The 11,817-nt window shown below is 44.1% G+C and overlaps 1 protein-coding gene across 1 annotated transcript; it reads left to right on the plus strand.

Moving 5' to 3' along the window:
- Positions 1 to 1,598: 1,598 nt before the first annotated feature.
- SLC38A7 (solute carrier family 38 member 7) lies at positions 1,599 to 10,078 on the plus strand. The gene is made up of 11 exons (XM_075282217.1): positions 1,599 to 1,700; positions 3,198 to 3,462; positions 3,540 to 3,738; positions 3,849 to 3,990; positions 4,721 to 4,819; positions 6,074 to 6,131; positions 6,216 to 6,330; positions 6,634 to 6,781; positions 7,492 to 7,691; positions 7,779 to 7,833; positions 7,999 to 10,078. The coding sequence occupies exons 2-11, from the start codon at positions 3,232 to 3,234 to the stop codon at positions 8,099 to 8,101; spliced, it is 1,350 nt and encodes a 449-aa protein (XP_075138318.1). The 5' UTR covers positions 1,599 to 1,700; positions 3,198 to 3,231; the 3' UTR covers positions 8,102 to 10,078.
- The last annotated feature ends 1,739 nt before the right edge of the window (positions 10,079 to 11,817 follow it).

Genomic DNA, 11,817 nt, shown 5'->3' on the forward strand with positions numbered 1-11,817 from the left:
ATGGGGGGGAAAAACAAAGACAGCCTGCTATACAAATAAAGTAGAGCAGCCCTAATGTTCCTTAGGGCTGCACCTGCTGTACAGAGAGAGTATAGTGACCCTAACATTTGTTAGAATTGCTAACTCGTGCACTACAAAGGGTTAATTGCAGTCATAACTTGACCACAACTACACCTAAGTGCAGGAATCACAGACAAGGGTTTACACTCAGCTTGTCTGTGTGTCATGCCCATGTCTAGGATTCACCTCCTTCTAGTGCAGGGATTCCTCCTGCACTGAAGGAGTCCCTGCTATGTGGGCAACCTCTTTATACAGCAATGAGCATCAGTTTGGTGCTGGTGATCAGCAGTTCCATTCCTTCAGCCTCCTCCAACATGCAGTCCATGCAAAACAATCCTATCTCTCCCCTTCCATCATCCATTACCACAACACAGTCATCACTACTTTCTGTTTCCCATCTACATGTACTCGGCTCCGGCTTCCTCTATACCAGGGGTGCCCAATACATCCATCGCGGGTTGCAGCCAGGGATCCCCGGTGTCTGCTTGTTCACAGTGCAGGCTGAGAGTTGACTCTCAACCTGCGCTGTGAACAAGCACTCCGGACACTTGCAGGCCGGGCAGCAGCAGCTCTGGGGGATGACGCGCTCCCCGCTCTTAGGGAGCCGGGGTGCTGCTTGTTCACAGCGCAGGCTGAGAGTCATCTCCGGACACTGGCAGGTGGGGCTGCCGCAGCCTACCAGTGCCCAGAGATAACTCTCAGCCTGCGCTGTGAACAAGCAGACACTGGGGATCCCTGGGCAGCCACACAACGCCGCTGTCTCATTCTCTCACGCTCTGCCTGACCCCGCCCATATGCTCGGCCTACAAGAAATGGGTAGTAGAGGGAGAACAGACTGTGCCAGTACTGTGACCAGGGGGCCCTAGAAGACGAGACCCATTTCCTGCTACACTGCACCAAATACTCAGCTGTGAAGGCCGTCTACTACGAAAGACTCTCTGCCCACATCCCAGACTTTATATCTGCAGACAAGAAGAGGAAACTCTACATCCTACTGGGAGAAGAGGAGGCTACTGTGGAGATCGCTGCCCAATACGTGTCCAGCTGTCACCAAACAAGAGGAAGACGAGACTCCATGAACCGTTATACCCCCAAATCAGCCACCCCACCACCCCCTTGACTCAACCCCTCCCCTCCCCCACCACCACTTTACTAGCTTTGGCAATGCCAAATATCTATTCGGATGCGCCAATAAAGACGATTTGATTTGATCTTTTGCCTTGATCGGTTTATAAAGTAGCTCACATGCTGAAAAAGTGTGAGCACCCCTGCTCTATACAGCACAGGGCAGTGGAGGACGAGACCCCGCCCTTCCTGTGACATCATACCCACCAGGCCCTCCACTCTAGTCACGACCATAGGAGGCTCAGCTTGATGGTATATATGACCGAACTATATTAACCAGGCATAATGAATACAGGCAAGGACTCAGAACAAACGAGCGAACTTTGGCCGTTGCCATTTCCCCCCACCCACAGTAAACACGAGGCTGAGGAGGAGAGTTCTGCATCACGTGACACAGGGAGCCCGTGACAGGAAGTTCGCTCTCAGACTACAACTCCAAGAGTGCTGCGCGCTGCGATCACGTGACCAGAGCGGTCAGGTGGCCTGGGAACAACAGCTGAGCCGACAAGATCGTAGTAAGTGTCCGAGCTAATATGTGTTTCTCACAAATCGCGCTAGATAAAAGGTGGCGTCCCTTTATTATGTGCCTCGTCTTCTCTGTTATATATCCGCCATTCACACAAGGGATGTGTAGTGTTCGGCCCCTTTGTCATATAGCGCCTTCCAAATCACACAGGGTGTACACAGAGACGGGACTCCTCTGTTATTTACCCTACATAAGGGGGTAGATATTAAGCAAAACCCCTCATATACTCCGGATCGGGAAGGGGGAGGTAGATAGTGATTGAAGACCCTGTCTAGATCTCCTTACATAGAGGGTAGGTAATAACCAGACCCCTCTTATATAGCCCACCTGGAGGATTGATAGTGACTGGAGCCCTCTGCTCTTCACCCTTCCTCCAATCACACATGGGGTAGATTGTGATTGTCCTACTTTTCTATATCCTTATATAGTGAGGAGATAGTGACTGGGCTCCTGGGTTCTTTACACTGTTAGTGTTTGTGCTGTTAAGATCACTTATTCCCTGTGCACAGGATAGGGTATAGGTATCAGATAGCGGAGTCTGACTGCTAGGACCCCCTGCGATCTGGAGAATGGGGGATGGAAAGTCCCCCTGCGCCTTGTGAATGGAGAAACCGTGATCTTGTGTGACCGACACTACATGCAATGCAATGGGGCTGAAGACGCTGCTGGTGATTGCCCCATAGTAGTGAATGGAGCACTGGCAAGCCATTCACAAGGAGGCTTTAGGGGGATTTTCTGTTCTGGTGATCGCTGGGGGTCCTGGAGGTTAGACCATCAGTGATTTCACAGTTATCCCCTTTCCTGTGAATGGAGAATAAGTAATGGCACAACTGCTTTTAGTTTCACACACTTTTTTGTGAAGTGATTTTATATTCACTCCATTTTGTATAAATTATTCTATTTCTTTAATTCCATACATTTTGGAAGATATTTGTGTATGTTATAGCACACGTAAGTTTATCAGTTCTAGTATGATACACTGTTTAACATAATGAGTTATCTTTCAACTTTGCAGAGTTTATGGATATAAGCATTGCTTCTGCGCTTGCGTATGTATCTTCTACTAGGTATAGCTGTGTTTATAATAAGAAATTTAAAATCAGGTATTCAGGACTTTTGTTAGGTTGTTTCTTTGCTCCGCAGCTAGCCGTAACACGAGGCTTCCAGGCAGAAAACAAGAAAACATAAGTGTCAAAGGGCAATTGCAGTGCCACTTTGACAACCTCAAGTGGGGGGAGGTAGTGACATCTCTCCTACATACTCCACATAGAAGGCAGATAATAACTAGACCCCTTTGTTATATACAGTACATAGGGGTAGATAGTGACTAAACATCTCTGTTCTTTCCATTTTTGCTTTGTCCTCTGCATTTTTCTCTGTTCTTTACCACTTCCCTTTGTGGCAGATTGCTAGGTCAGCAGTCAAGAAGATAGGGTTCATGTGATCAGCAATGACGTAACGCTTTCTGCTATTTGTCTCTTCACAGGAGGGCACATGGTCCCTGTGTTGCCCTGAACAGCATGTCACTGGGAAATGTGGCCATTAATGCGGACTACTCATGGGATGCAGGGGAGCGTGCCCGCCTCCTGCAGAGTCCCATCGTCCCGGAGACCAGAAGACTGGCAGGCGGCACATCCGCCATTGGAGCCGTCTTCATAGTGGTGAATGCAGCACTAGGTGCTGGCCTGCTTAACTTCCCTGCTGCTTTCAATGCAGCAGGAGGAGTCACTGCGGGTATTGTGCTGCAGCTGGTGAGTGACTTGTGGATTGTTAGTTCTTGTGTATATTGCCTCAGTTGCCACCATTCTTTGATGATATGTCTTTCTAGGTCCTGCTGCTCTTCATCATCAGTGGTCTAGTGATCCTGGCGCACTGTGCTGATGCCTGCAGTGAGCGGACATACCAGGAGGTGGTGCGGGGAATTTGCGGTCGTGTGACCGGGGTTATCTGTGAGATTCTCATAGCTGTTTATACCTTTGGAACTTGTATTGCCTTCTTTATCATCATCGGAGACCAGCTGGAGAAGCGTGAGTAGAGGGGATAAGGCAATGACGGGATCTGGATGCTGCACTGTGTTCATTCCTGATCTTTCACCATCAGAAGTGAACACAGTGGTTTCTTTCTGTCTCTTGTGTAGTTCTAGGTGCTATGATGCACAGCCTAGAAAACAGTGACATTCCATGGTATGCAGACAGGAAATTCACCATTACGGTAACTGGAGTTTTGCTTATTCTGCCGCTATCACTGCCACGTGAGATCAGTGTCCAGAAGTATGCAAGGTGAGCTAATCTTTATGTGACTAGAGTATAAGACATTATGTAATGGTAGAATAGTGACTTTAGCTCTGGAAGTGTCTGGAGTATTAGACATATTGTGAAAGATTTATCAATCTCTCTACACCAGTTTTCCGGGCTAGAGGGATGATGATGTAGCACACATTTGGTGCAAAGCCCTTTCTTGCGCCAAATGTACACCACAACACTTGTTCTGTGTCTTGCTCACCACATTATGCAAATGTGGGCAGAGCAGGCAGGGGAGGGGATGCCTTGGCCCAACATATGTATCATAACTCTTGCCAGTTTTCTGATGAGAGTTATAATGGAAATCTACACTAATTCCTAACTGGCATAGATAATTCTGACGTAGGTACATGCACCTGATTCATGAAAAAGCCAAAACCTCTTCATAAATCACTTGTTTCCTGGACCAGTTTGACCTTTATTAAGACTGGCATACACTATGCCAGTCTTATTAAATCTGCCCATTGTATCTCAGGATCAGTACTGATAAGCAGAGGGAATATACTCCTGTTATATAGAGGTACCCATTAGTACTTTATTACTTTATTTGTATGTTGTTAACTGCTGCTGTGACACTTGCTGTGATATATATATATATATATATATATATATATATATATATATATATATAATGGCTCTGGTGGAAGGGGACGGGGTTGGCATAGCTAGAATTGTGTTACTCATCACATCACTTCTTGTTCTTTTGCAGCTCTATTAGTGTCTTGGGGACCTGCTATGTAACATTTATTGTCATCTATCGATGCGTGCAGCCCACAAGTGAGGCTCCATCTGACAGCGCTGACCGCAGGTATGATGGTATAACTCTGTCCCTGTCCTTCAGACCCTCTTTTGTTCTGCATGTTAGACAGCATGTCTCCTATTATACAAACATCTCCAGTAAATAGGCATCACTGAGTCTCAGGGGATCCTTGTCATATAATCATCAGTTGGTATAATATAACATGGTAAAAAGTTTACTGAAGACCTGGATCACCGCCACCCTTAAAGATAAACTTTCATATCCTCATCAGTGTGCTGTATTGTATACTGTTAGAAAGCCGACAGTAAACTGAATTCAGCACATTGTTGGCTTTCCCAGTATGTGCTCTGGTGCTGTCGGTGATTTTAGTTTCAGCCCCAATATCTCCTCACTGTTTGAAGGGAGTTCCTCACAGCATAGCATCAACGCTGGGCTGTAAGGAACGCCCCTCCCTGACTGTACACTAACATAGCCTTATACTGTGAGAGGGGATGTTCCTCACAGCTCAGTGCCATCAGTGGGTGGTAGGGAATGCCCCCTCTCATAGTACAAGGCTATGTTAGAGTACAGTCAGGAGGGGCATTCCTTACAGCCCAGCGTTGATGCTAGGTTGTGAGGAACTCCCTTCTGTCAGTGACTAGATATTGGTTCTGAAGCTAGCATCACCGCTCTCTCCAGCACAAGGGCAGATACCAGGAAAGTCGACAGTGTTCTGAATTCAACGCACTGTCTGCTTTCTAGCGGTGTATAACAACGCACATTGTTGAAGACATGGAAGGTCGTCTTTAACTGGATAAATATTACCATTCAGCTGTTTCCAGTAATGTAGGCAGACCATGAGTGCAACTACTGCATTGGTTGTCTCCTAGTCTTTTCAGACTGCTAAAGCTTAAATTTACCTTATTCTGAAAAAGTGTTTTCTCTACTCTGTTATTGTTGCTCAGTTTGATGGCTGATAACAACTACTCTCTTAGCTGCAAATAAGGCCATGTTGTTTGTCATCTGCCTTTCTTGAAAACAGATAGGACTAATATTGACAGCATATTAAAACATATGGACATTGCTTGTTGGGGATGGGTTATACTCAAAACTACCTGTCTTATAACCATACCAGAGAGCTGTCAACAAAATGCTGAACTGGAGAAGTGATAGTTGATCATATTGTCAGATTTTACCTGCAGTACATGCCAGTGAGATTAGCTGACTAGAAGTGGCTCCTTATTGAGCTTGGGATAATCCACAAAGACTATCAGTTTGTAGTGTTGTATACTTTTTTGACGCACTTCTTCCATTTGTCTCTAGTGCTTCCTCATGGATTGCTGTATTTAATGCTGTCCCCACAATATGTTTTGGATACCAGGTATATGGATATGCATTGTGCTCCTTTTACTGATTATTTCAGCCCTTTTTGCCACCCCTCACTATTCTTTTGTGTCTCTGATAGTGCCATGTCAGCAGTGTCCCAGTGTATGGCAGCATGCAGCGGCAAGACATCAGACATTGGACGTTCATAGTGACTACCGCCATGTTTATTGCTCTATGTGTGTACACTGGGACAGGTGAGAATTGGAGAGGTTTATCATGGGGGAAATTTTTTGTCTGTGTTGTCGTAATTTGTGCCAAGTTTATCAAATATGCCATTATGTTTGATAGATGTGGGACATTATTCTACTCACCTTCTAGATGTCACTACTGAAGTGAAATTGCAATACTCTTGCTTGACTGTCTGTGCCCACTTTCCCTCCTACTTTTCAATAGGAGAGTAAGTGGTGTAAAGATGGAACGGCTATCTTGTGACTTTTTAATGCAAGAATTCTTTAGTGCAGGGTAATAACACTACTGTCTTCATGTTGTTTCATTAGGAGTTTGCGGTTATCTGCTTTTTGGCTCAGGAGTGGACCAGGACATCCTCCTCTCTTTTCCGTCTAATGATATTCCAGTTGCTGTAGCTCGAGCATTCATCATCCTCTGTGTGCTGACATCATACCCCATATTACACTACTGCGGACGGTGAGCTCTCCGTGATATTGTATAAGTGGTCTTCTAACACGTCTTATTTCTCCTGGTGATTGTCCTTGTCCTCTGCCCTCCTTCTCCTGCATCGGTCATTCTATTAAGAGTTATCTGCTTTCAGACCAGTATTGACAGAAAAATATTATTGTTTGTAAAATAAAAGGTTGTGCAATATACTTTCTGTATCAATTCTTCACGAGTTTTCTAGATCTCTGCTTGCTGTCATTCGTTCTGTAGTTGCTAGTGGATAAAATTCTGACCATGGTCATGCGATAGACACACAGGTGCACAGCTCGTTACCAAGCAGATGTCTGATTGCGGAGCCGTGGACCGGTGTGTCCATCACATGACCAAGGATTGAATTTTATTCACTGGAAGAACGCAGAATGAATGACTGAGCAGAGATCTATAAAACCGTGACAAACTTTTTAATATAAAAACAAAAACTTTTGTCTCTTAATATTGGTCTGAATCTAGGCAATCCTTTAATGTGCAGTTTATTGTAAGTCAGCGATCAGTCACTCAACAGCAAAATAGACATATCGGTGCAGAAGTAAGTCTTAAATCCTTGTACCACAGTAGCAGTATAGTGCTGGAATCCAGGTGACTTTAGATCTTGTACGGTGGCATTTGTGGCGTCATTGTTAGAAGGCTAGTGACTTATCCCAGACCTCTAAATTGTTAGAGCATCCCTTTATGTTTTGCAGGGCGGTGCTGGAGGGACTATGGCTGAGGTTTACAGCACAAGAAGCTGGAGAAGAGCCAGCCAGAGAAAGACAACGGAGAATTTTCCAGACCCTAACCTGGTTTGTGCTGACATTGCTGCTTGCACTCTTCATCCCAGACATTGGGAGAGTGATTTCCCTGATTGGAGGTCTTGCTGCTTGTTTTATCTTTATATTCCCAGGTAAATGCTTTCCAGTGACAGTACTGACTTTGTATACTATAAGGAGAAGTCTCTCCAGAGGGAACTGACTCATTTTATTCTGTGCAGGTCTCTGTCTAATAAACCTAAAACGGTCTGAAATTCAGGAGCAAAAGAGCAGAAGGTAAATTTGGTGACTGAAACCATTGGATGAAGATGTTTGGTGACTAAGCAGTGTTGTATGTGTGGTGCAGTGCATGTGGATGTTTTTAGGTTCAGTGAGGGAGGGTGCAGGGCAAAGGTTTGCAGTGATCATTTGTCCATGTTTAACTACTTTTTTTTCTTTTAGCTGGTGGGTATTGCTCATTTATGGAGTCACGATGGTTACCCTTGGAGCTTTCATCTTTGGACAGACTACCACCAAGGCAATCTTTGTGGACCTGATGGCTTGATCCACGAATCTGATTTTTAAACACTGATATTACTTGAAAGTTATGTACATTTATGACATTCCCTTCTAATACCACCTCTGCTTGTGTCCTGCAGCATGTTGCACCTAGCATCATTACTTCTGGCCATTTTCCTATCAGCTATCATATCTTGGAAAACAACCCCTAATGCTCTTAAATTCAGCAGTGCATGTTTCCTCCCAGAATTCTCAATGCCAAGGTCCCAGTTCACCCAATTGCTGCAGTATGAACACTAAAAGCGCAGAATCAAAAATGAGCCAGGATCAATTCATAGTGGCTTAGGCATGTCAATTGTAGAAGCCTTACACCATTTAGCAGCTATTGAGAGCACAGGGATCATGATTTTGGCAGCCATGCACTGGGCCGGTGCATGGATCCACAGGTTTTTTAAAAAAAATTTAGCTGTCTCTGCTTCTCTTTTTGCAATTTTATCATTATATGAACTGGAGGAGTAAGTGATGCTGACATATACACCACAGGGGCCAGCAAACCATGCACAATTCCTAATGTTACCATGAGGGTTCCTTGGGAGGAACAGCATAAAGGGCATTCTTTTTGTGACAATGAACACAGCATCCCCAGCTATCTGTAGGCATGGCAGAGTTGCCAGTTATCTATTTTGTAATAAGATCTTGAATTTATGGGATTTGTTATGTTTTTTTTAAAGTTGTCATCAGGTAATGCATCTAGTACTTTAATCTGTATGTTGTTTTTTTTTAATGATTTTTTTCCCCAAGTTTTATATCTTTTTGTTGATTGATTTTTTTTTTTCCTTAAAATCCCAAATTTGGTTTTAAATAGTTAATGCCCAGAAGTTTAGAATGAGCAACAGGCACAGTGAACTCCGGAGCACTGAGACAGCACCTAGAACATGGATAGGTTGGCAGGGACTACACCATATACTCCTATATTTTGATTTGCTGCTAGAATTGTCCACTGACTTGACAAGTTTGTAGGATAGGATCTGTCAGTTATTATGCATTTTTGTTGTATTTTCTTACTTCACATGCAGGGAATGTGTCCAACATTGAGGAGTACAGGCGACTCCTTGAAAATAATGGGAGCTGTTAAAAGGTTATCTATACAGTTGTATTTTTTATTTTTTTAAATGGCTTTGAATGTTTAAAAAAAAAAAAAAAAAGTCCTACTTTACACCCACTGCCATCCCAAATTTGCAGTTGTTTGGTTCCCCATCAGTCTCGGCCCTTCTTGGTTTAGCACAGAAATCCTAATACAGCCACATGATCCCTGCAGTCAATCAGTGGCCATAGTTGGTCATTCTGTAACGATGATTGGCTGCAGTGGTCACATGACTGCCAAAGTATCATTGCCAATCTGCAGGAGGGTCAGGACACTGGCAAGGTTGAATGACTTTTTTCACTTTATAACATAATAAGCTTAAAAAAAATTGCAACTTTTTTGGGCTTTGTCATGGTGCTGCAACACAGAGATCATTACAGCAGTGCTGTTGAAGGGGTCCTGACACAGACGTCAACAACAAGGAACTTCCTGAGACTTTGTTTCTGAGTATGAATATTACTGGTAATATGGTTAGTTTCTGCAGTTTACTACCTAGGCCCTAATCCTCATCTCCACTTTGTACAGGCCCTTCTAAGCTGTCACTAAGAACAAGGGTGTAATATGTGTTTATCCTTGTAGAGTTTTGGATGGTTCATTCGACCTTTCTGTAGGGTCCAGTTCTTTGTTGCAGGAGTTGTGCCCACTGTACACATGGACATCTTGACCAGCTGTTGCTGTGTTCTTCAGGACTTGGTGCTATATAATGCAATTTAAGTTCTCAAATCTGTGTGCAATATTTTTTTTCACAAATAAAGGGAATATTACAGCCTTGTGTATGATCTGGTGTGAGGGAAATCTGTGACCAGCAACATCTACCCAGGAATTTAAGCTTAGGCTTCATGCACACAACAGTTTTCAGAATCGTTATTTTATGCCAAAACCAGGAATAGACTATAAAGAGAGAAAATAGAAAGATCTGCACTTCTTCTGTATTTTGGACCTAATTCTGGTTTTGGCTTAAAATAAAAATATTTTGACAGTTTATCATGCCTTGTACTCCAGTTTTGTGGCGTACAAAGTATGAAATAGTAACTCCCTCCAAAAAAGTAACTAAAAAAAAAAATGACTGAAATTTTTGCCAAATATGCGTTGATAGTGATTTCAGTACAGGCGCACAGTCTTATTGTCAGTTGAGGGACAAGGGGGTTGTAGAAGTAGACATGCAGGAGGGGCAAAGAGAAAGTCACAGAGAAGTAAATCCAAGACGGACAAGGGGAAAGCTGCAGAGCATAACAGGGGAACAGCTAAGAGGAGCAAGTTATACAGCCAAAGGAGGAAATTGCAGAATTCGGGAAGCAAAGCAGCCAGGTAAGACAAGGGAGAAGACTGCAGAGCAGGAGGAGAACACCACGGAAGAAAAAAAGTAGATATACCGTATTTTTCGGACTATAAGACGCAATTTTTTCCCCAAAATTTGGGGGGGAAAAAGAAGGGTGCGTCTTAAAGTCTGAATGTGGCGCCTGGCATCCGCTGTACTAGAGAGGCAGAAGCCGGCAAGTGATAGACGCCATTACAGGTGCCGGAGCCTGCGACATCGCTGCGCTCCTCTGCCCTGCATGAAGCCAGCAGCGGGAGGAGTGATGCTATTCCGCTCCTCCATCCCCCCGCTGCTGGCTTCATGCAGGGCAGAGGAGCGCAGCGATGTCTCAGGCCCCGGCGTCTATCCCTTGCCGGCATCCGCCTCTCTAGTACAGCAGATGCCGGGTCTCTGGTCTGTATCAGCGGCCCCTTCTCCCCCGGGGCCGGTCCCCACCGGCCCCGTACCTGTGAAGTTGCAGGCCGGCTCCTGTGCGGCGATATCGCATGAGCCGACCTGTTCGGGTGACAGCCGGGAGCCTAATGAGGCTCCCCGGTCTGTCACTGCTATATATTAGTATTGCGGCTGGGTCTATGACCAGCCGTAATACTAATAGACAGAATGTCCCATAGACGGCAATACAGTTGTATTGCCGTCTATGGGACTTGCAATCAAGTGACCGCAGGTTCAAGCCCCCGGGGAGGGGGGAATAAAATAGTAAAATAAAAAAATAAAAAGCTTTAAAAATATATAATAAAAATATGAAATAAATAAAAGTTCTAAATCACCTCCTGTCCCTAGAATATATATATAAAAGTAGAAAATCATATCATAAACCACCGTTTTTTTTTTTTTCAATAAAAGGTGATCTAAGAAATAGATATTCCCCAAAATGGTATAACTAAAAAGTACTTCTGGCCCCGCAAAAAAAAAAAAACGCTCTATGCATCCCCGTACAGCTGCAGGGTCACCTGTCAATGTGGCCTTGCAGCTGTTGCAAAACTACAACTCCCATATATTAAATATTTTACCAGTTTTTGCTTCAAAATTTTTTTTCCCAACTTCTTTGTTTTGCTACAGCACAGGCAGACTATATGAAACCATACAGGGAAGCTATGGTCCATCAAGCAACCTTAGTTGAAGTTATGACCACCTCACCTCCTCTATCCCATCCCTTCAGGAACTTCCCAGAAGAAAACTGCATGTTTGTATGCCTGTATAGTCCTTGTGAACAAAAAGTGACATGAACACGAAATGACAAATACAAAAATTAAACAAATAATATGTATTATGTCACGATAGCCAGGAAATTCCTCTGTAA

Source organism: Leptodactylus fuscus, chromosome 7, assembly GCF_031893055.1.
Source record: "Leptodactylus fuscus isolate aLepFus1 chromosome 7, aLepFus1.hap2, whole genome shotgun sequence".
Lineage (NCBI taxonomy): Eukaryota > Metazoa > Chordata > Amphibia > Anura > Leptodactylidae > Leptodactylus > Leptodactylus fuscus.

Coding starts and splice junctions, on each gene's coding strand:
- SLC38A7 (XM_075282217.1), top strand. CDS start 3,232: ATGTCACTGGGAAATGTGGCCATTAATGCGGACTACTCATGGGATGCA. Junction 3,463..3,539: donor CGGGTATTGTGCTGCAGCTG/GTGAGTGACTTG, acceptor ATGTCTTTCTAG/GTCCTGCTGCTCTTCATCAT. Junction 6,132..6,215: donor CAATATGTTTTGGATACCAG/GTATATGGATAT, acceptor TGTCTCTGATAG/TGCCATGTCAGCAGTGTCCC.